General features: G+C 48.7%; 8 protein-coding genes across 9 annotated transcripts; 5 read left to right on the top strand and 3 right to left on the bottom strand.

Annotated features, from left to right (window-relative positions):
- Positions 1-20: 20 nt before the first annotated feature.
- LOC128256580 (60S ribosomal protein L31) lies at positions 21-883 on the top strand. The gene is made up of 3 exons (XM_052987043.1): positions 21-109; positions 322-581; positions 664-883. The coding sequence occupies exons 2-3, from the start codon at positions 358-360 to the stop codon at positions 812-814; spliced, it is 375 nt and encodes a 124-aa protein (XP_052843003.1). The 5' UTR covers positions 21-109; positions 322-357; the 3' UTR covers positions 815-883.
- On the bottom strand, positions 741-12936 carry LOC128256571 (uncharacterized). Its single transcript, XM_052987030.1, is given in 14 exon segments — positions 741-1215; positions 1273-1693; positions 6030-6206; positions 6263-7035; positions 7623-7804; positions 7871-8253; positions 8310-9399; positions 9453-10181; positions 10238-10303; positions 10355-10521; positions 10578-10752; positions 10808-11185; positions 11187-11662; positions 12765-12936. Coding segments are annotated over 14 exon segments (5514 nt in total). The 3' UTR covers positions 741-890.
- Positions 2030-3588, top strand: LOC128256574 (putative N(4)-(beta-N-acetylglucosaminyl)-L-asparaginase GG24090). Its single transcript, XM_052987034.1, has 2 exons — positions 2030-2414; positions 2468-3588. The coding sequence occupies exons 1-2, from the start codon at positions 2305-2307 to the stop codon at positions 3537-3539; spliced, it is 1182 nt and encodes a 393-aa protein (XP_052842994.1). The 5' UTR covers positions 2030-2304; the 3' UTR covers positions 3540-3588.
- LOC128256572 (uncharacterized) lies at positions 4065-6034 on the top strand. The gene is made up of 2 exons (XM_052987032.1): positions 4065-4535; positions 4595-6034. Exons 1-2 carry the CDS (start codon positions 4264-4266, stop codon positions 5658-5660), a joined length of 1338 nt encoding a protein of 445 aa, XP_052842992.1. The 5' UTR covers positions 4065-4263; the 3' UTR covers positions 5661-6034.
- Positions 7240-12929, top strand: LOC128256578 (RWD domain-containing protein 2A). Of its 2 annotated transcripts, none has more exons than XM_052987040.1 (2): positions 7240-7371; positions 11816-12929. In XM_052987040.1, the coding sequence occupies exon 2, from the start codon at positions 11818-11820 to the stop codon at positions 12694-12696; it is 879 nt and encodes a 292-aa protein (XP_052843000.1). In that variant the 5' UTR covers positions 7240-7371; positions 11816-11817; the 3' UTR covers positions 12697-12929. The 2 variants fall into 2 exon arrangements, with proteins under 2 accessions (XP_052843000.1, XP_052843001.1); XM_052987041.1 differs by lacking the exon at positions 7240-7371 and adding an exon at positions 7381-7548.
- Positions 7247-18898, top strand: LOC128256576 (uncharacterized). Its single transcript, XM_052987037.1, is given in 5 exon segments — positions 7247-7371; positions 17650-17785; positions 17787-17962; positions 18027-18393; positions 18460-18898. Coding segments are annotated over 4 exon segments (930 nt in total). The 5' UTR covers positions 7247-7371; positions 17650-17662; the 3' UTR covers positions 18724-18898.
- On the bottom strand, positions 12945-14650 carry LOC128256573 (neuropeptide FF receptor 2). The gene is given in 4 exon segments (XM_052987033.1): positions 12945-13790; positions 13845-13955; positions 13957-14475; positions 14532-14650. Coding segments are annotated over 4 exon segments (1203 nt in total). The 5' UTR covers positions 14559-14650; the 3' UTR covers positions 12945-13244.
- On the bottom strand, positions 14773-16321 carry LOC128256577 (alpha-tocopherol transfer protein-like). Its single transcript, XM_052987038.1, has 3 exons — positions 16023-16321; positions 15591-15963; positions 14773-15203 (listed from the first exon to the last, which is right to left on the bottom strand). Exons 1-3 carry the CDS (start codon positions 16319-16321, stop codon positions 14949-14951), a joined length of 927 nt encoding a protein of 308 aa, XP_052842998.1. The 3' UTR covers positions 14773-14948.
- Positions 18899-19764: the final 866 nt, after the last annotated feature.

Raw genomic sequence — 19764 nt, forward strand, 5'->3', positions numbered from 1 at the left:
GATAGTCGCAAATGGCAATCGATATGGCGCCGTTTCTCCGCTCTAGCCAGCTCCAACCACCTCTAGCCTTCTTCTTCTTTCTTTTTCGTAGCTTTCATTTCCGGGAGAGGTTCGTAATTTTCCAATTTAATCGTGAAACATCGAAAATTTGCACCAAATAACTGCAATGCAACTGTGTGCACAATGCCTGCAGACCGAAAACCCCGCAGGGGACGTGCGAATTTTCTGTGTGACTTTTTGGGGGATATGTGCTCCCCCGTATATGTGCACTTTGTTTATGTTCGGCCAATCAATTAAATACCCCGTCCCCCGATTTTGCAGGATATTGAAAAGCACCGTTGCGGCCTAAACAGCACAATGACCAAGACCAAGGGAGAGAAAATCAACAAATCGGCGATCAACGAAGTTGTGACCCGCGAGTGCACCATTCACCTGGCAAAGCGTGTCCACAACATCGGCTTCAAGAAGCGCGCTCCCCGCGCCATCAAGGAGATCCGCAAGTTCGCCGAGCGGGAGATGGGCACCACCGATGTGAGGATCGACACCCGTCTGAACAAGCACATCTGGTCCAAGGGCATCAGGTGCGTAGATCTCTTTTTGAGTTCCGCTGAAAGTGCGTCCTTTCTAATCGCCCGCCCCGTTTGTTTTGTTAATCCCCTCCAGGTCCACTCCATTCCGCATCCGCGTGCGTCTGGCACGTCGTCGCAACGACGATGAGGACTCCCCCAACAAGCTGTACACCTACGTGACCTATGTGCCGGTGTCCACGTTCAAGAACTTGCAGACCGAGAACGTCGAGTCCAGCGACGACTAAGCAACGTAATTGAAGGCCCACAGATACGGTTAATAAAAAGTAATTTTTATTTAGAAAAAACAAAAACAAGAGTGACTTAAAGTGTGGTAAACTGTGGCTGCAGCAAGTAGACGGCCTCCGCCGTGGCCATGGATAGCAGGCGGAGCTTCTGGCTGGGCAGTTGGAGCACTGCCAAGGCACGCGCTTCCGGAAGGGCACTCTCGCCGAGGATTTGCTGGAATCCCGCCGCCCCGCGATGCTGGTAGATGGTGAGCGGTTGTTGTGGCCGGACGTTGGACACGCACAGCAGCAGATCCTCCGACTCCGGCAGATGCATGAAGAGCATATGACGCGGCTGTTGAGAGTTTTGGAGCATCAGGACTTGGTCCAAATGGAAGCCGCTCGACACGTCGCTATTAAACCTGTGAAATAGTTGGAACTTGCTTAGACCCGATTTAATGGAGTGCTCAAGGATCTACCTGTAAATCCGTATCTCTGCTGCGGGCGATGAAGCTAAAAGTGCCACATAACCGCTCTCCATGCCGGCTCCTCGTTGGATTCGCGTCATTTGCTCCACCTGCCCAACTAGAAGGCTGTCCACTAGGGAGTAATTGCCGCTGCTCCATTTCCAAAGCTCAACAGCCCTGGATGTTCTTAGCAAAATGGGCATGTCATCTGTTTCGGCCACTAGCAGCAACTGTTTTGCATCCCGGCTGGCCATGATTGCTTCCCTGCTGTTGTTCTGCTTGTCGACGCATTTTATTGCTATCTGGTTGGCTTCTTGTAGTCCCCGGCACTGAAACTCGAGTAGAGCAAACTTAATTTGCTGCTTGGTTTCTGCATCCTTAGGCAATTGATACAAGATTTGCTTGTTGAGCTGTGCGTGTAGTGCTGACGAACCTAAAATAACAAATCGAACTTTAGTATTGTTATGTGGACTAATGTATACACTTTCTTAACATGCAACTAGGTTATTGTTTATAAAGTTTATATTATAAACCATTGATAGTTAGACCTTGGATTTTGCATATTTTAATGCTTAATGTAGGTAGATTCTGATAATACCAAAATCCGGCTCATTACAAATAGTCAAACACTTTTTTTTTTAGCATTTTTGCATAATATGCATACGCAAAACATGCCAATTATATGCAAATTTGGAAAAACGTTTTATAAAATATAACCTTTAAACGGGATCTTAAAAATAAATTCCTTTAAGCCATGTCCAAATTATTGTCTATGTTTTCTCAGAAAGCAATATAAGTTCAAATTAGAAGTTTCGTAAATAACTTGACAATATTGTAAAATAAGCTATTATGAGCTCTTCAAACCATATTACAAAGTGTGTAGTACTCTTTCATAGGGTATTTCAAAACAAAAACAGATAAGAAAACAACGCAGTGAGGTTAGACTGCAAAGCATTTAAAGGCAGTATTCGTTCAATTCACTGCAGTACCAGAGTAGATTTCAGATAGATCAACGCCCACTCTTAAAAACCTTTGGGATTCACCATGACAAGACACTTGACAGGGTGCCTTTGGCTGCTTTGTTTGGTCTCGATGGCGTTTTCCGACCTGGCGGTGACCAGTTCGCCCAAACCAACGTTTACATCGGCGTTTAGGTAAGCGGCGCTGGCTATAAATCCTTTGTCCACTAAGACCCTTTCAACTGCAGCTCTAAAACCACTTCCCCCGCCGGTACCGATGCTCCAAATACGAATAAGACCATGCTGCCCATGGTGATCAACACCTGGAACTTCACGGCCGCCAATGTGCTGGCCTGGCGGATCCTCAAGCAGAGCAAGGGCGGCCTGCGGCAGACGCGCAACGCCGTGGTGGAGGGCTGCACCAAGTGCGAGAAGCTGCAGTGCGACCGCACAGTGGGCTACGGCGGATCTCCGGACGAGTCGGGCGAGACCACGCTGGACGCCATGGTCATGGACGGCAGCACCTTGGATGTGGGCGCAGTGGCCGGGCTGCGGCGCATAAAGGACGCCATCAAGGTGGCCCGTCATGTGCTGGAGCACACTCAGCACACCATGCTGGTGGGCGATGCAGCGTCCGCCTTTGCCAACGCCATGGGATTCGAGTCGGAGTCGCTGGTCACGCCGGAGTCGAAGGACATGTGGCAGCAGTGGACGGCCGAGAACTGCCAGCCGAACTTCTGGTGGAACGTGCACCCGGATCCCAAGGTCTCGTGCGGCCCATACAAACCTCGACCAACCCCACTGACCCGCTGGAAGGAGGATCGGGCTCGAAATGAGTACGAGATCGGGCGCAAGAACCACGACACCATCGGCATGATAGCCATCGACGTGGAGGGCAACATCCATGCGGGCACATCCACCAACGGGGCACGCCACAAGATTCCCGGACGCGTTGGGGATTCCCCGATTCCGGGTGCCGGTGGCTATGCGGACAACGAGGTGGGTGCCGCTGTGGCCACCGGAGACGGGGATGTGATGATGCGCTTCCTGCCCTCGCTCCTGGCTGTGGAGGCCATGCGATTGGGAAAACCGCCTGCAGAGGCCGCCGAAGTAGGCATCCGGAGGATAATGAAGCGCCACAAGGACTTCATGGGCGCTGTCATCGCCGTGGATCGCCTAGGAAACTATGCAGCCGCCTGTCACGGGTTAGAGGAGTTCCCCTTCATGGTCAGTAGTCCAGCACGGCCGGACAAGCCGACCCGCCTGGAAACGGTCAAGTGCATTGCAAATCCGGAAAAATTAAATATAGTGCCGTTGTAAGCAGATGGGAAGTGTTAAAATTTTGTAATAAAAATGTAATTTGAATTTCGTCCATTTAATTTAGTGTTGAGCAACGGTTGTTTGTGTAGCAATAGTAGAGGATATCCTAATATAGCCAATGTGGTCACCCCAAAACACAGTGCTACTCCTAATAAACCTTTAAAAAAAAATGTATTTTTTAAATTTACAACTAGGTACAAAAGAGAGGCCAATGTATATAAAGTGTTACAAAATAAGGTTAAAGGTAATATTAAATAAATAATATTGCATAACGTAGAAGATAAAAAACAATTAATAAGCCCTGATGGCAGTACATGAACAAATTTTAAAAAATTGTACTATTATTTTACTAAGAAAAAATTAGTTTTTAACTGCTCCCAACATCGCGTGCAAATTTCGTACAGCTATAGAATTCAATCTGGTTACTTTTCTATAAATATTTATTTGTGTTTAGTGACTTGAAATTTACTGTACCAAATGGCGGCATTTTCGGTATTTGCGCGTGGCACGGTCACATTTTCCGCCAAATTACCGACGCCAAATACAGAAGAGGAAAAGAGAAGCGAAAGGTGCAAAGCGGAGAGCGAAAAGCCAAGCGAAAAAAAAGGCGGCTGCAAACAAACCAAATTACTATATTATATTTTTCGTGGCTCGCGGTGTAAACAAAACAGCCTCCAAAATTATTAAGAACGCGCAACCAGCGGGCCGCAAGTCGCTGACTAAGATGGCAATTCAACTGGACAAGATTCTGCAGGACATCGCCAAGGAGAAGGTGCTGCATCCAAACAATGGCGGCTCGAGCAAGCAGGAGCAGGAGGAGGCGTGGGCCAGGATCGGGCGCCTCAACAAGCTGTCCGTGCACGAGTCGCGCTCTATCTTCATTGTGCTGCAGAAGAAGTACGAGCAGGAGAAGCTCAAGGGCAACTCGGCTTGGAAGCTGTTCGGCCTGATGCACCAGATCCACCAGGAGCCCAAGGTCACAGTCAAGGAGGAAGAGTGAGTGCTGGCACTAGTCTAATTATCATAAGAATAACTAAATTTTAATACCCCCGCAGCGAACACGGGCCCATGGACGAGGTGGAGGAGTACGAGATGCTGGAGGTGCAGGAGCCGGAGGAGGAAGACGAGGCCAACCAGTACGGACAGCCGGCCAACTCCACCGGATCGGCCTCCTCCGACGGCGAGAGCCCCACAAAGTCTCACAGCACCGGCTCGCCGGACAAGGACGAACGGACATACACAAAGCCCAACGTGGACACTCCGCGACCAGCCTTCGAGGAGAAGAAGCTGCTCAATACGCTGGCCAACAACACTCCGCGCTCCACGACGAATAGCACGCTGTCCGCCGCCGCAGCAGTGCTCCAGAAGAAGGGAATCACCGTGAAGAAAACGCCTGCAGCAGCAGCAGGAGCTGCGCCGAAATCCACGTTGAGCCAGCCGCCACCAGCCAGTGGCCAGAGATCTGGCTCCTCGCGCACCACCATCCAGCTGCCAGATTCACTGAAGCGCAAACTCTCCGAGGAGTACACTTCCTCCGCGGCACACAAAAAACAGACCAAGACTACAAGCCCCAAGCAGGCAGCTCCGTCTGCAGCCGCCACTCCAGCGCCTGCCGTCGTGCCAGAGAACTTGCCGGCCGCCACTGTGGTGCACACAACCACTGCCCAGCTGATGCAGGTGAAGAAGGAGCGCGAGGACAACCAGACGCCGCCGCCGGGCATCAACATCATCACCATTCCGGCGTCGCAACAGATCAACGGTGGCGGCGGCGGTGGAGGACCCACCTCGTCGACGGCCGCCACGATTGCTTCCACCTCAGTGGCCTCCACCAACGGCTTCTCGCCGCACATCGAGGAGCTGGACTTCAAGAACGACATCATCTTCGATTCGAAGATCAACGCCGCCCCCTCCAACGCACCCGAGATTATCAACCTTGGCAACTTCGACAACTCGCTGCCGCCGACCTTCTTCAAGAACTTGTGCAACTCGTCGCGGCACGAGTCGCTTGGACTGTACGTGGCCAATGTGATGAACCGACTCTCTTCGCGAGCCTCCGCCAAGCTGGAGCTGGGCATTTTGCGCGCCATACTCGATGTGCAGAGCGACGAACTGGAGCAGTAGACCGACTGATACTCGCAATTTAAATGATTACACACAGCTTACATATTAGACAAACTCGAAAGTAGTTATGTAGACCTGCCTAAACCCTTTCTCCTGGTTAATGTATTATTTAATTCGTGTTTAAACGCCTGCCTTGCGGCCCTGCACATTGTATTTAAACACGGTTCAGCTCGATATGGTTGCTCATACCGACTTGGGAACGAATTTAAAGCCGACTCTGTGCGCGCCACAACGCCGAAGATTAAATATAATTGTAAGTTTGAAATTTTAGCCGCGTTTTGAGGCGAGTTCGCGTGTCCCTAGCCTAAGGTCCAATGTGTCACTTGATTTTAAAATACGTTCATATGCAAATAAAGCTACATAACTTACTTGAATTGCGCGTGAAAAGCTGTTTATCCGGTTGCCAGATGTACAGGACTGCTTCTTTGGATTCCTGCTCCCAAATGGTCAGTGCATCATAGTTACCCAATGAGGTAGTCTTCATATGTGCGGCCTTGTGAGGCAGCTGCTGCAGCACAATAAAGTTCTCAAGCACTTTTGGTGGCTCTGGGGGGTAAGTAAGTTATAAAAGCTCAAACTTGGCAATGATTTTATTAACTTACTGGCCAATCTGTTCCTTACAGCATCCACATTTTCCTGGAGCTGCTGCCAAGTCTCAATGGAATTCCTGATGACGCCCCGTTTCCTTTTGTAATCCTTATCCAAGAGGCCATTTCCACTGCCCACCTCGTAGTGACCCACGGTAAGTGGCTGGGTGAAGATCAATTGGCTCTCAACGTGAAGATTCTGGCGGTTTTGTGCCTTGTTAGTCAGCAGCTCGTTTACTGGCAGGCCATTGACGGAATCCACCCAGAGATTCTCCACATTGTTGCTGTAGATTTGCTGCCGCTCGGGCAGGCTGTTGGCCACCAGCAGAGATCCCTGCACTTCCTGATCTTTGTCCCGCAAAAGAAGCTTATCCGGCTGCCATAGGACACCATTTACTGGACCCTTTACGTTAAGATCATTGTAGAGGTTCACGTTATCCATAATGGTAGTGCCAGCGATGCTGTGATTTCCGTAGAGATAGGCTGCTTCATTTACCCACTTGGCCATTGGAACCTCTGCCACTTGACTCTCTGGTGTAATATGCAGGCGATTTATAGAGGCGCCTTTTACAATTTTCAGTGCCTCAATTGTCAGAGAAGGATTGTTGCTGTCATTATATTGGTCAACTCTAGCTACATCATCAGCTAGGTTTAACTGATTTATCAGGACATTCCTTAAATTCCCCGAAACCGAGGCCTCCGCCAGTTTCCATTTCCCACTAACGGCGTGAACTCCGGCTGTTTTTAAAGTGTGGGCAACAAAATCATCGAAATCCAGTGAGAAGTTGCTAAGAAGAAAGTTTAATTTTATAAACGGGAATTCTTAATCAAAAACCAAAAAACGTATTATGTAAATAAAATTGAACCAAGTAGTGCTATGTCGAGAAACAAATGATCTATTAGCTAATTTTCTATTCCTAAAATAAATTAAACATTGTAAAGAGCTTAGAAAACCGTTATTAGGCCATCGATATATCGACGCAACTGCCATCTCTAGTTCCCAGGCGTTTGGGATTCCATCGAAGGCGTTTTTGTTGTTTCAAACCACAAACCTCTGCTGTGCCGAAACTGCCCGACCGTAAAAAGTGCATTTAACCAAACCTAATCAGCGACCAATTCACGAGGTAATTAGGCGCACCTGCAGTGTTAATTACGTTGCCCGTTCCTCCCCGCTCCCCCGTGCGAATTGCAAACGTGTACAGAAATTTCACCTGCCAAACGGAATGCACAGCTGACTTGTGCGAGTGAAGTGCTTGCAAAACTGTTAGCGCGTAAACAATTGCGAAAGTGAAACGTGATATGTGTGTGTGCCCATTACCCCTGTTCATTTACCCATTACCCTTTGCCCCGCGATCACTTGGTGCGATCCACTCACCTGGCGGTGCCGTCCACTAGTGCGTCACCATTGCCACGTCGTAGTTCCACGTAGTTGGCCGTCGGAGGCTGTGCGAACGTGACGTCATGCTGGAAACTCAGGGGAGTTTTCATCTGATTGCTGCGCGTACGGCTGAAATAGTTGTGCCTGATGTGGTCCACATGGTGCCCATTGATGGGTCCCTAGGGGAAAAGATTGTATTGTATTGATTGTATAGCTTTTGGCCATGGGGTGAATCATAATCAGACCTGGAACTCCAGCAGGCCCTCAATTTGAGCGGAATCCACTGCCAATCCTCGTAGCTCAATCTGCTCGTTGTCCAGCCACACTTGATCCAGCAGCTGGTTCAAAACCTGACCATTCAGCAGGCGGTAAGAGGGTGCCCCGGCAAACTTCACGTTCTCCGCCACAAAGGTGTCCAAGCCATGCCCACTTAAATACTTTTCCAACGGCTCCAGGGGATAGCCATTCAGGCTGGTTAGGTTGCACAAGTCTGCTGCCTCCAAGCTACCTTCTATGCTAACTGGAGCGGTGAGGTGACCCCCACCTGTTTGGTAAATCACATCCTCCGGCACGCGCAGGCCATTCAGTTGACCCAACTGGAGTTCCGATTGCAACACAATGGGATTCTCTGAGAGGTAACGTTTAAAATTCATTCTTATCTAAACTGAATCTTCTAAAGCTCACCAAATCGCACTGCTTGCAGGTGCTCCGATCCATTGAGTCTGTAGCTGCGGGTCACTAGATCGTCCAAAGTTTGGTTGTTTAGTTGTCCACTTAGCCAGATGCCTTGGTCGCTGTCCAGCGAAGCCACTACCTGGGGAGCCGTGAAATTCTGATCTCCTACGGACTCCAGCCAGCAGCGACCAAATTGTTGGGCTGATATTCCATTCAGGGAGTTGCCAAAGCTCAGTGAACTGATATTAACCTCGTGCTCGAAGCTAAAGTCACCCACGTATTTGATGTTGCCAGCCAGTTGCTGCAACTGCTGCTCCAAGTGGGCCACTTTCACCTGGTTTATGTTGCCATTGAGCCACAGGTTCTGGGCATGGATGGTGCCATTGAAGTTGGCTGGCAGATGCCAGCTGTCCAGCGATTTGCTTCCATGTTCGTAGATGGCGGACAGTGGTTGGCCCAGGAGGAGGCCATTTAAGTGCAGATTTTCCACCCTTATCTCCTCAGCATCCAATTGGGTGACAAAAAGGGTTCCATTTGACTTCTGATCTTTGCCAACTTGCAGGTAATCCTCCAATCCCAAGCCATTTAATACGATTTCGGTTGAATTTACGTGGTCCGCTTGCAAAGCTTGCAATTGAATTGGAGTCGAAATAGTTTGGTTCCCACTCTTCGTGAGCAGCATTTCCGGCAGCCTCTCCGTATCGATGCCATTGAGCCACTTTACCTCACCGAACCCATCAACTATCTCCACATTCTGGGGAAATACCTTATTTGCCTGCACCAACTGCACTTCATTCACATTTAGTTTAACCAGATTTTGCAAATCTTGCGTGTTCAGGAAGCTCAGCTCCGTATCGTTGGCAATGAGGGGTTGAAGAAAGTTTAGATTCACATCCTCCAGAGGTTCATCCAGTCGAAGGGCTCGCATTAAGGTTTCTGCTGCAGATCGTTGGGATGACTCATCAACTAAATCCCTCATTTGCAGCAGTCGTCCAATGGTCACATCACCATCTATAACGAAATCTCCATGGAGTTGTAGTGATTTGTGGGTTACCTTTGCCGGCGATATGGCTCTCAGTTCAGCGCCCATCATTTGACCCTAAATAGATATTTGATTTAATTTGAAGTACAAGATATTTGTAAATGACCCACCGCAATGGTAATTGGCTCCAGGACGCGAACATTTTCGAATCGCTTGAAACCCTCGATGACCTGAGTGTGATTAGCCTGCTTGAGCAGCACATCAAAGCGCTGGCGATCGACGTGGATGTGGTTAAGCCTCTGGTTGACAAGCAGCTGGTTCACCTGGATGGGCTGGGCGAACTGAACATCCTGCTGGACAATGAAGTTGCCACCATCCACCGGGATGAGCTGACCCACTGGTCGGTTATTGACCTCATTGGTGTTGACCTGGACAGCTTCGGATTTGAGATGCTCCACATCTACGGCTGCCTTGATGAACTGCACACTTGTGCCATGACGTTTTAGCGTCTGATCCAAGAGATCTTTCCACTTCACGCCATTGAACTTGCCCTCCAGAGTTAGATTTTTCACTATCAGTTTCTCCAGGAGTGGTTTCTTTTGTTTTCTTGTGGGTTCAGTGAACTCCTCGCTCACAAAAACTTTACCGGCGGTTACGGACTCGTAAACAGGGTTCTTTGTATCAACTCCATTGATACGATCTGCTTGTAGGGTTCCGTGCACCACCAGAGTGTCCACTGTCACCTCCTTGAAGTCGTATTCCTCATTCGGTTTTTCAGCGGATCTGGGATGTCTGGAGTTGGCTGAGATTGCCTTTAGTTCCAGCGCATCTAAAGCCTTCTTAATCAACTGCAAAGCCTTCCAGTACTTCGGTGTTAGATTCATGTGCTTATCCTCAAACTTTAAAGTGATGAATATAATTATCAAAATAAGTATATTTTTGTATTGCAACTTACCGACTTAGCTTTCACTTGTTTGATAACGGACCATTGCAGTTTCTCCTCACGTTTTCTCAGCTTTTCCTATAAATTTAAAGGTTTAAGTCACGGAATCTTGTAATTTACTCTACTCACCTCCAGTTTTTCCAAAAGCTGCTCCACTTTCACTTGCTCCAGTTGCTTTCTTTTCTCTCGAGCCCAGTCTATGATTTGCTGGCGAAGAATATTAGCGTGTTGATCCTGTTTGTAAAGCGGCTGGAAGATATTCGTCTCATTGGCTGCCATATTCTCATTGGCAATCACTAGAGACAGTCAAGTCTGAGCAATGGAAATACCAAAAATCACAAAGAGATCTTACCCAAATAGCTGTGCTCGCCCTCCTCATAACTTCTCATTCTGGCCACTCCACGACTCAAGGCTCCTTCGGTGAACTGCACCTTAGACTCCTCGAATCGCCAGTCGTTGAGGTTGTAGATCCTGACATCCTGCTTGTTACAGGCCACCAGCAGTAGAAACTTTTCCGAAAGGGAGTGCTAAAGATGGGGTACTATGAGAATTCCACGAAATGGTACTGAAAAGTGAAGATACCTGAACCGGCAGAAGGCGTTCCACTGCAAAGAAACTCAGTCGCTGATAGGGAACAAATTGGCCCTTTTCGAAGACATAGACCACAGTGTCGGCCTCGCCCACTTCGGCGCCGGAACCGCCGATTGTGTTGCCCAGGATGAGGAAGTGCCTGCGGCTGACCTCGTTCACCGGCAGACTGAAGTACTTCACGTCCACGGCTCCATTGCTGCGCAGTCGCTGGAAGAGCTGGAACCTCTGGGCCTGGGCATCCCACCTGAAGATCTCCGACCGCGTGGCAGTGCGTCCGTCTGCATCCGCATAGTTGGCCACGGCCACGTAGTCGTTGTAGTCAATGCCGAAGGCCTCCACTCGGCGAGCATTGCTGCAGGGGATGGCGCCCTAGTCGCTGGAAACTCCTGCCCATCCACTTGAAGTAGGGACACTGTGCACCCGAGTCGAAAGCCTGCAGAAGGGTCAGCTCCTGGCTGCTGATCCGCAGGTACATGCCCCGCAGCTGTGTGCCCGAAAAGTACTGTACTGTCCGTATGCCCGTTTCGGGGGAGAGCTCATAGATGGGCGATCCTTCGCGAGCATGTCTCAATGGTTCCGATAGATTGTAGCTCACAGCTATGTAGCCACGTCCGGCGAAGGCCAGGCAATCCAGAGCCACCGCCTTGGGAGCAGCCATCTGCACTTGCAGTTGGTAGTCCTGTTCAGCTGGACGCCAGGCATACACGGCAAACTGGCGCTCTCCGTCCGCATTTTTGTGCAGAGCCGTAGCGTACTTCACACTGGCCAGCTGGAGCATGCAGATGTCCAGGGGAAAGGGCACTGGCACGGAGGCCACTCGCGTTAGGCCATCGAAACTGAAGCTAGCTGGGGATTAGGGAGTAAACTCATTAACTTTCTTATACAACAACTTGTTACGAATTTAAATCACTTTCATCTCGAAAATAGGATCGTAAGCCGTCCGCTGACTAAACCAAACAATTCTCTCTGACTCTAACTCTAACTCTAACTCTCCGTCAGCCATGGCCGAGGAGGAGCTGCAGACCTACCGCCGCTGCATTGGTCAGCAGCTGGAGGAGCTGGAGCTGCTGAGCTCCATATACTGCGCCGCCGGAGAGCTGCAGCTGCTCGATGCCGGGGTGGTGGCCGATTTCAATGAGTTTCTCGAGGAGGATATGGACAAACCCACCGCCGCCAGTCTTCTGTCGCATCTGGAGTATGTGGTGAAGTTGAGTCTGCCCGCCAAGCAAAGCGTGGAAGTTCGCGTGGAGCTGCCCCATCTGTATCCGATCTTGGAGCAGCCACTGGTCAGTGTGCACACTCCACTGCTGGGGAAGTCCAAAGAGCAGCGCCTGAAGATTGACATGGAGCAGTTCCAGAGCCAGAGGCGGCAGGAAGACGCCGAGCCGTATATTTTCCAGCTTCTAAGCTGGCTGCAGGAGTACATCGAGGAGCTCATAAAACGACCGGCGGCCGAGTTTGTTGAGACATCGGCGGTACCAGATCAGCCACCAGATCAGCCACAGCCCGCCGCCTCCCAACTCGAGCGTATATGGATCTACTCGCACCACATCAAATCCACAGCCAAGCGGCAAGAACTCATTCGCCAGGCGCGCCAGTTGCAACTCACTGGCTTCAGTAGACCCGGAAAACCCGGCATCATCTGCGTGGAAGGTGAGGCCGAGAATGTCCAGACCTTCTGGCGCACCATTAGGGCGCTGCGATGGCAAAAGATCAGCCTGGTGCGAACGGAGCCACGACAGCGCAGGCGGGGATTCGAGGACTTTAGCGAACAGCTCTTCAACGCCGAGGAGGGAGTGATGAACATGGGCCAGTTCATCCGGTTCCTCGAGGAGCACGGCTTCGGCTACATGAAGTCTGAATTGTTTGGTTTAGCCTGAGAGGAGTGGCCCCACTCCCCAAAAATTCTAGTTTTAAATAAAGTTTGTTATATGAGATCAGTTCAAACCTTGGTCGAAAAACTGAGGCACATTCGCGGCCCGTTTGTGGTGAATCGATTCCTGATCGGAGCTGAGGAAATGTGTGGGATAGGTTTCCTGGAAGCTAACTTCAAAACTTCGCCCCTGGGCAAATGCGTCCGCAAAGATTAGTATAAACAAAACGCAAAACATTTGATACATGTATATTTGTGCGAAACAAAACGAAACACTCAAACTGCACCACGTGCACTGACCGGTAACTAATTTTTACTACCAAGTGGGGATTTGTAAACGGTTCTCAAAGCTCTGGTTTCAATCATATAGTCAGCTGTTTGAGTTCCCTTTAGTTTAGTGGGTATATCGGAAGTGTTATGCCTTTGGTTCCCTTGAGGCTAATACATATGTTTGTTTGTGCATTTATCAGCAAGTAATATATATTGTTATATATTCATAATGTATCATAAGTTTAAGGAAACTCAAATCATAGGATTGTTTTCGTTTAAAATTTCCTATATATACCCATCAGCCTCAATTTCTGAGGATAGCACATCAGCGGAATCATCTCGAATTCCCTCAGTTGTCCTGGCCATGGCTTCCTCTGAGGATATATCCTTGCTCATGTCCTCCTCAACATTTTTTGGCTGCTGTGGCTCCGCCATCTTACGTTTGCCCTTTTTCATGAAAGCGCAGTAGCAGCAGTGTTTCGATGTTTTGGAAACCTTCTTCATTTTCCCAGCATCTCGCCACCGACGAACCCAGGAGATTTGATAGTAGGCCCGCCTAAAGTTCTCGTTGTTGAAACCATAGATGAGCGGATTGACGGCGGCATTGAGAAACATCAAGTACTGTGAAATGTACCAGAAGATTTGCATTCCGCTGCTCACGGAGACATCCGCGGCAAAGTATTTCTCACGTAGAACCACGAGGATGGTGAAGGGCAGCCGGAGAACTGCAAAAACCACGACCACGATGAAGAGCGTTTTGGCCACGCTGCGTTTGTAGCTGACTGTTAGGGGATTCTCGCGACGCAGGACTCGTTTTTCATACCGATCCAGCTGGTTGGGACGTAGTTCATCAGAAGAAGTTCATAGATGACTGTCCATGCTTACCTTATAGAAGATGGCTATGTAGCAGATGAGCATGATGCCCAGTGGCAGCCACACCAGAATGGTGATCAGCACATACCAGTATTTGGGCAGCACTACGGTGTTCTCCTTGCAAGTAACGCTCCGTGAAGTTCTTCCACACCCGCACCCTGTACGCCCGATACAGAGCCAGAGGTGAGGCCAACAGGATGCCCAGGACCCAGGTGCAGACCACCACGATCTGGGCTCCCCTCACAGTGAGTCTCGTCTCCATGGGCAGCACGATGGCCGTGAGGCGATCGTAGCTGACCACCGACAGATTGAGCACGGCTGTGATGAGGAACACCACTACCAGGAAGCCCTCCAGCTTGCAGCCCACGCCGCCCAACTGGTAGTTCTGATAGAAGTCGTTCACCATGAACATGGCCGGGCAGATGGCCAGCGTGAGCAGGTCCGCCACGGCCATGTTGGCAATGATGAGGTTGGTGGGCGACCGCAGGGAGCGATTGGCGGCTATCAGATAGACCATGGTGATGTTACCATACAGACCAAAGGCAATCAGCGGCAGGAAAGTGCCGATCTTCAAGGTGATTTCACCATTCGATTTGTGCAGCCAGATGCGCTCCGCTGGGAAATCCCACTTGCTGAAGTCGAACTAAAGGAGAAACATTTACAGCGAAGATATATTACAGAGCTCTTACTCTCACAAACTTCATCGTTGCTTGAATTGGTGCCCATTCCGTTGGCTTCCTGCTCCGATGCCTTCTGCAGAGGAACTGGTTTACCCACCAAATTAACATGACCAATAACTGATCCCACATAAGCCCAGGAGCTGATTGACGAATCCATTAACAAGTGTCACAGATAGCGGTCGCTAAAAGCTAATGGCTCTGCAATTTGGCCATCTGTTGCGCCTCTCTCCGTGATTCTCATAAAGTCAATGTAAGCCCTTTTGAGGTTTGCATTTGCTGCATTTAATTGAGACATTTTCACCCTCTCGTTAAACAACTATTTTTGAACACTTTGGATTTTAATCAATGTCGAGTTTACTGATAGTGCCTCTCTCCGTGATTTAATTGAGACATTTTCACCCTCTCGTTAAACAACTATTTTGGAACACTTTGGATTTTAATCAATGTCGAGTTTGCGGAAGGAGCCCTCAACGCCGAAAATGGAGTCGGCATTGACACGCTTTCCAGGACGCAGATGCTCATCCACTCCGTACTGGGAATCCTCCGCAAAATAACTCTTGTAGCTGAGCAATTGCTTTTCGGCTTCCGCCTGGATATCAGCAATACGTCCATTGCTGCCGCCATATTCCTCCGGCAGATATTCACGTGGTATGACCTCGTATAGTTGCTCCAGATTCTTGTACACGTGAAACTGTGAAAGGCAAAGAGTTAGTCATCAGATAAATGGTAGTCTAATCTAGTCTAAGAGTTTGTCGTGCTAGCTGATATATCTTATTGCTATTCCTCGTGTGTGTTTATATTTCTCTATAGGCCCCCGCCTAACGTTTCAATGATAAGAAGCCATGTGCGTAGTCAACTGACCTTAGGCAATGCCTTTCCACCTGCTGCACTTGACGGTATGCGAGCATTAACTGCTTTAATTTGTGAAATATTAATTAACAGTTCAAGGGTGAGAGAGCGGCAGAGTGCCACTCAGCGCTTATCAGCGCTGCCTGCCAGACCCACTGATAATCCGCGTGAAGTGTCCGATAAGCGACGAAAATAAATTAGCAAAAGTGCCTTCCTGGCCACTACTCACCCGTTGCTGGAGCTTGCTGGGCATGAGGCTCTTGGCCAGATTCAATAGGGCCACCCCCTCCTTGGGGCAGTTGATCAGGTGGACACCCTTCAGGCGAGTGGGCTGAGCCTTCTCCGCGAATATGCCCATCTTCTTGATCAGCGTGAAATCCAGTTGGGCCAGAAAACTCAGGCTCATTTTGGCCATGTCGATGATCTCGATGAAGCCACTAATGTTGCTGTTGTCATCCTCACGGACGGCATGTTCCGACAGCATGGTTTGGTATCGGAAGAGATCCAGCAGTTTGAACTTCTTGGGATCGAATTTCTCGTAGTTTGTGAGCTGCAGGCGAGGGCCTCCCTCTCCCCAGGGTTTGGGCAATCGTACATAGGTTCTGCAAAAGATTTCTTTGTTATCCTTTATCCTTAATTTGATTGGAGAAACTGCACTCACCCCGTTCGACACAAAGCCAGATTCTTCTCGTCCACCACTCGACTGGCAAACAGCTCCGGCATTAGCGTCTTGATGGTGTAGAAATGGTCCAGCTTGGACTTGGTCTTCTCCAGGCTGAATTTGCAGCCTCGCAGGAAGCCCACCAGGAACTGGTCATCCTGTCGAGCCCTGAGATGCGGCTGCTTGGTCAGCCAATCCCGCAGAGCCTCCAGATCGGCGGGCACCCGCTCCTCCACTTCGTTCAGCTCCGATTCGGCAATGCGACGCAGTTCGGCGCTCAGGGGACGCAGTTTGGCCATTTCCGGGAAGGCGCTTGCTTCGTGGCAGCTGGATGGCTACTAAACTAGCTGGCCCTAATCACTCGGCAGCCGAAATCCCAGGCCGAAACGTAACCGTCAAAAGCTAATCTAATGCCATTAATGGCCACTCATTCAGCTGATAGTGAACTTGGTCGCTCCCGCGGCTCTTGCTCCATCAAATTGCGTATCTGAATCGGAATCGGAATCGGAATCCGAACCGATCCGGTGTGTGTGTGTGGGCGGTCGAGATTAGATTACGGCTCGACTGCATCGGTGGGGATTTCGTGCAGCTGACGGGGAGAGTGTGGATAGCGAACCACGCCACAGTTCAAAAGAGTGTGTGCATGCAGGCCATATCTTATCGCCGCAACGGAAGGGCACAGTTGGCTGGAATTACCCAGTTTTGGGTCTTTAAAGTTAATGCCCATTCGAGTTGATGGTTAGCTTTTTTGAGAGAAAATTATATACATAAATTACAAATCACTAAGTGAAGAATTCTATCGTTAAGCGTCTCTAAAACCTTTCATATCAACGAGCTCTTAAAACAATCATAACCAGCTTAATCTAAAAACTAGTTACTTATAGCTCCACTACCATTTAACATTTTCTGGAATTGGCTTTTGATTTTATATCTATCGGAAAACAAAAAAAAATGTCACATATAATTATGATGGAACTTTTTTGTGCCAGCTTGAGTACGCAAGCCCCTCAAAATATTATTTCCTGGTTGATTTCAACGCACAAAGTATATAGAACTGCAAGAAAATTTTAAACAAATTAAATATTACCCCTTAAGGGGTTACGCCACCTTGGAAGCCTTGGAATCGCTATTCTAACCATGTTTTTAATTACATTACACTATCAGGAAGCATATTGGCTAATAAAACAACTCGATTTTTTAAAAATTCCAAGGGCGCGTTACCCCCTAAACTTTTATGAATAGTTGAACTAAAATCGCTTAACTAGACTTATCATATCTATAAAACAAGGCTATTTGTGTTTGCACTATCGGTCACTGATATCTCCTAATCTGGCGCCACAAGTGGTTTGTCACTGTGAGTTTGCCCCATGTCGCAGGTTGATTTTTTTGGGTACCCTTGCACCAGTGTGCCAGCAGTGCTCCGCTATCGGGAGTTGTTCCCGATGCGAACCGATCCGATCCGAACCGATTAGGAACTCTGTCCAGGCAGGCGGGCACCGACATTTCGGTTAGTCGTGTTCGCACCTGGCCACAGCACGCACACACACCCCTTCGCCTCAGGAAACACACTCCAGAGACCTTTGGCATCGTATCTCAAAATTCAAGGCAAGTTTCGATCGTTCTGCAGATCCCGTGTGACCATGGCCAAGATACGAACGCTGGTGCCGGAGCTGGCCGAGGTGGCTCGATCGCAGCTCGGCGAGGAGTCCTCGAAGATGGTCGCCAAGATCGAGGCCCTGCGCACCTGGATCGCGGAGCAGATGTTACCTGGAGGCGCGGACCGACGATCAGTTCCTGGTGGCCTTCCTGCGATTCTGCCACTGGGATGTGGAGGTGGCCAAAAAGCGTGTGCTCTTCTACTACACCTACAAGTCCAAGGAGCGCGAGCTGCTCAAAGGTCGCCTGGTGGACGATAAGCTGTTGGAACTGGCTCGCTCAGGGTGAGTTGGGGGATTCCCCTCCTAGCAATTGAAAGTGCAGACTGTAACCCACTCCTTTTTATAGAATCTTCGCCACATTACCCAACCCCATTGGCCCTGGTGGCCCACGCATCCACTTCACACGCATGGGTCACATCGAGCCTTCCAAACACAGTGTCACCGACATTTTCCGCTTCCACGCCTTCCGCGCCGAAATCGAGCTCAACACGGACGACAACTGGAACGTGTCCGGCGTGGTGGAGATCATGGACTTCACCAAGATCCCCTATTCCCTGGTGCTGCAGTTCGATCCGGGCATGTTCAAGCGGATGAACGCATTTCTAGAGCATGGTATTCCAGCGAATTTAGTGGCCACCCACATTGTAAATGCCTCCAGGGAGACACAGTTTGTGCTGGGTCTGATCCGGAATGTGATGAAGCAGAAGGAGCTGGTGAGTTTAGGGAGGGGAAAATCTTAAATTTACAAGAATTAAATCCTTTTTTTGCCTCTCCTTTAGCTGCACATCCACTCCAACCTCGAGTCCCTGCAAAAAGCCATCGGCAAGGAGTATCTGCCCGTCGAAATGGGCGGCGAGAACGGCACCCTCGCGGATGCGGTGTCGCGCTACGAGACCCAGTTGACCGGCTTCTCCACGTACTTCAAGGAAGACGAGCGGTATGGCGTGGACGAGAAACTGCGGGCGGCCAGCGAGAAGGAGCAGGCTCCATTGGTGGCCGGCCTTCCCAGCGATGGAACCTTCCGCAAGCTAAACTTCGATTGAGGCGTTGACAACCGGGCAGAGCTAGTTGTATATTCTGATGCACATCCTATATGTACGCCCCTCCACTAACACACAGCCCTCTAAACCTACATATATATACACTGAAATGTATAGATACTACAGCGCTATAGCGATCTTTGGTCATAGCATAACCTGATATTTTATAATTGAAACCCAGAAAAAAAAGAGAAACATCGAAACTAAAAGCAAATTGAACAATATGATAATACAGTGCACACTAAAATGAAATATGTAGGATGAAAATGGAACGCCATCGAATGGCACAAAAACCTCACATTAATGTCGATTTTAATTTATTGTTGTCCTTATCAACGCACATACTTAAACACATTCTAACGTCCGGTCGCGAGGGGTGTATAGCACACATAAGGTATATACCCAAACGACTCATCCTACCATGATCCCATAATGCATTTTCGTGATGAAATCTTCAACGTCTTCTACTTGCGTGCTAAGTTGTTGTTGGCTTTTATTTAATCGCATACTTTTATACATACGGTTCATGAATATATATATACATATATGTATTTTCTATATTTTTTTCCATTGGTTAAGTGTCGTTTCTACTAATTTTTGATACTAGTTTACACATATATACATGCATCTATATTTATGGATAATACATACATAGTTAAATGACTACAGTTAAAAGTGACAATGTATTGTAGATCCCATGTTGAGTGCGTTAATAAATTAAAGCGAATTTGTTTAAATGTCGGTACAACTAAAACTTGTAGAAAAGGTTGTATTACTTGGGGTTCCATTTCTAAATTTATGGGGTAATAAGCTTTATCTGGTCTAGATAAACGCGCGGTTTGACTGACTTATCGATGTTTGAACTTTAGTTCTGATAAGCCGTATCAATATGTCAAAAGCTATATGTTAAAGCATTGCATTTAAATTGTCAAGGGTAATTCTAGCTTTCACATTTAAACTGCCAAAGTTTGAATTTATAATTTTACCCGCCAATTTGGAATTCTTGAAAGAGCGGGACAACTATATACTTTTATGTGTAGTGTT

This window comes from Drosophila gunungcola, assembly GCF_025200985.1.
Source record: "Drosophila gunungcola strain Sukarami chromosome 2R unlocalized genomic scaffold, Dgunungcola_SK_2 000020F, whole genome shotgun sequence".
In the NCBI taxonomy this organism is placed as follows: Eukaryota; Metazoa; Arthropoda; class Insecta; order Diptera; family Drosophilidae; genus Drosophila; species Drosophila gunungcola.

Excerpts from the sequence above, each read along its gene's own strand:
- LOC128256574 (XM_052987034.1), top strand. The coding sequence starts at position 2,305 with ATGACAAGACACTTGACAGGGTGCCTTTGGCTGCTTTGTTTGGTCTCG. Across the intron at positions 2,415-2,467 it reads ACGTTTACATCGGCGTTTAG|CTCTAAAACCACTTCCCCCG; the intron begins GTAAGCGGCGCT and ends TTTCAACTGCAG.
- LOC128256577 (XM_052987038.1), bottom strand. The coding sequence starts at position 16,321 with ATGGCCAAACTGCGTCCCCTGAGCGCCGAACTGCGTCGCATTGCCGAA. Across the intron at positions 15,964-16,022 it reads CTGGCTTTGTGTCGAACGGG|AACCTATGTACGATTGCCCA; the intron begins GTGAGTGCAGTT and ends AATCTTTTGCAG. Across the intron at positions 15,204-15,590 it reads CCAGCAAGCTCCAGCAACGG|TTTCACGTGTACAAGAATCT; the intron begins GTGAGTAGTGGC and ends TGCCTTTCACAG.
- LOC128256580 (XM_052987043.1), top strand. The coding sequence starts at position 358 with ATGACCAAGACCAAGGGAGAGAAAATCAACAAATCGGCGATCAACGAA. Across the intron at positions 582-663 it reads ATCTGGTCCAAGGGCATCAG|GTCCACTCCATTCCGCATCC; the intron begins GTGCGTAGATCT and ends AATCCCCTCCAG.
- LOC128256572 (XM_052987032.1), top strand. The coding sequence starts at position 4,264 with ATGGCAATTCAACTGGACAAGATTCTGCAGGACATCGCCAAGGAGAAG. Across the intron at positions 4,536-4,594 it reads GTCACAGTCAAGGAGGAAGA|CGAACACGGGCCCATGGACG; the intron begins GTGAGTGCTGGC and ends ATACCCCCGCAG.
- LOC128256578 (XM_052987040.1), top strand. The coding sequence starts at position 11,818 with ATGGCCGAGGAGGAGCTGCAGACCTACCGCCGCTGCATTGGTCAGCAG.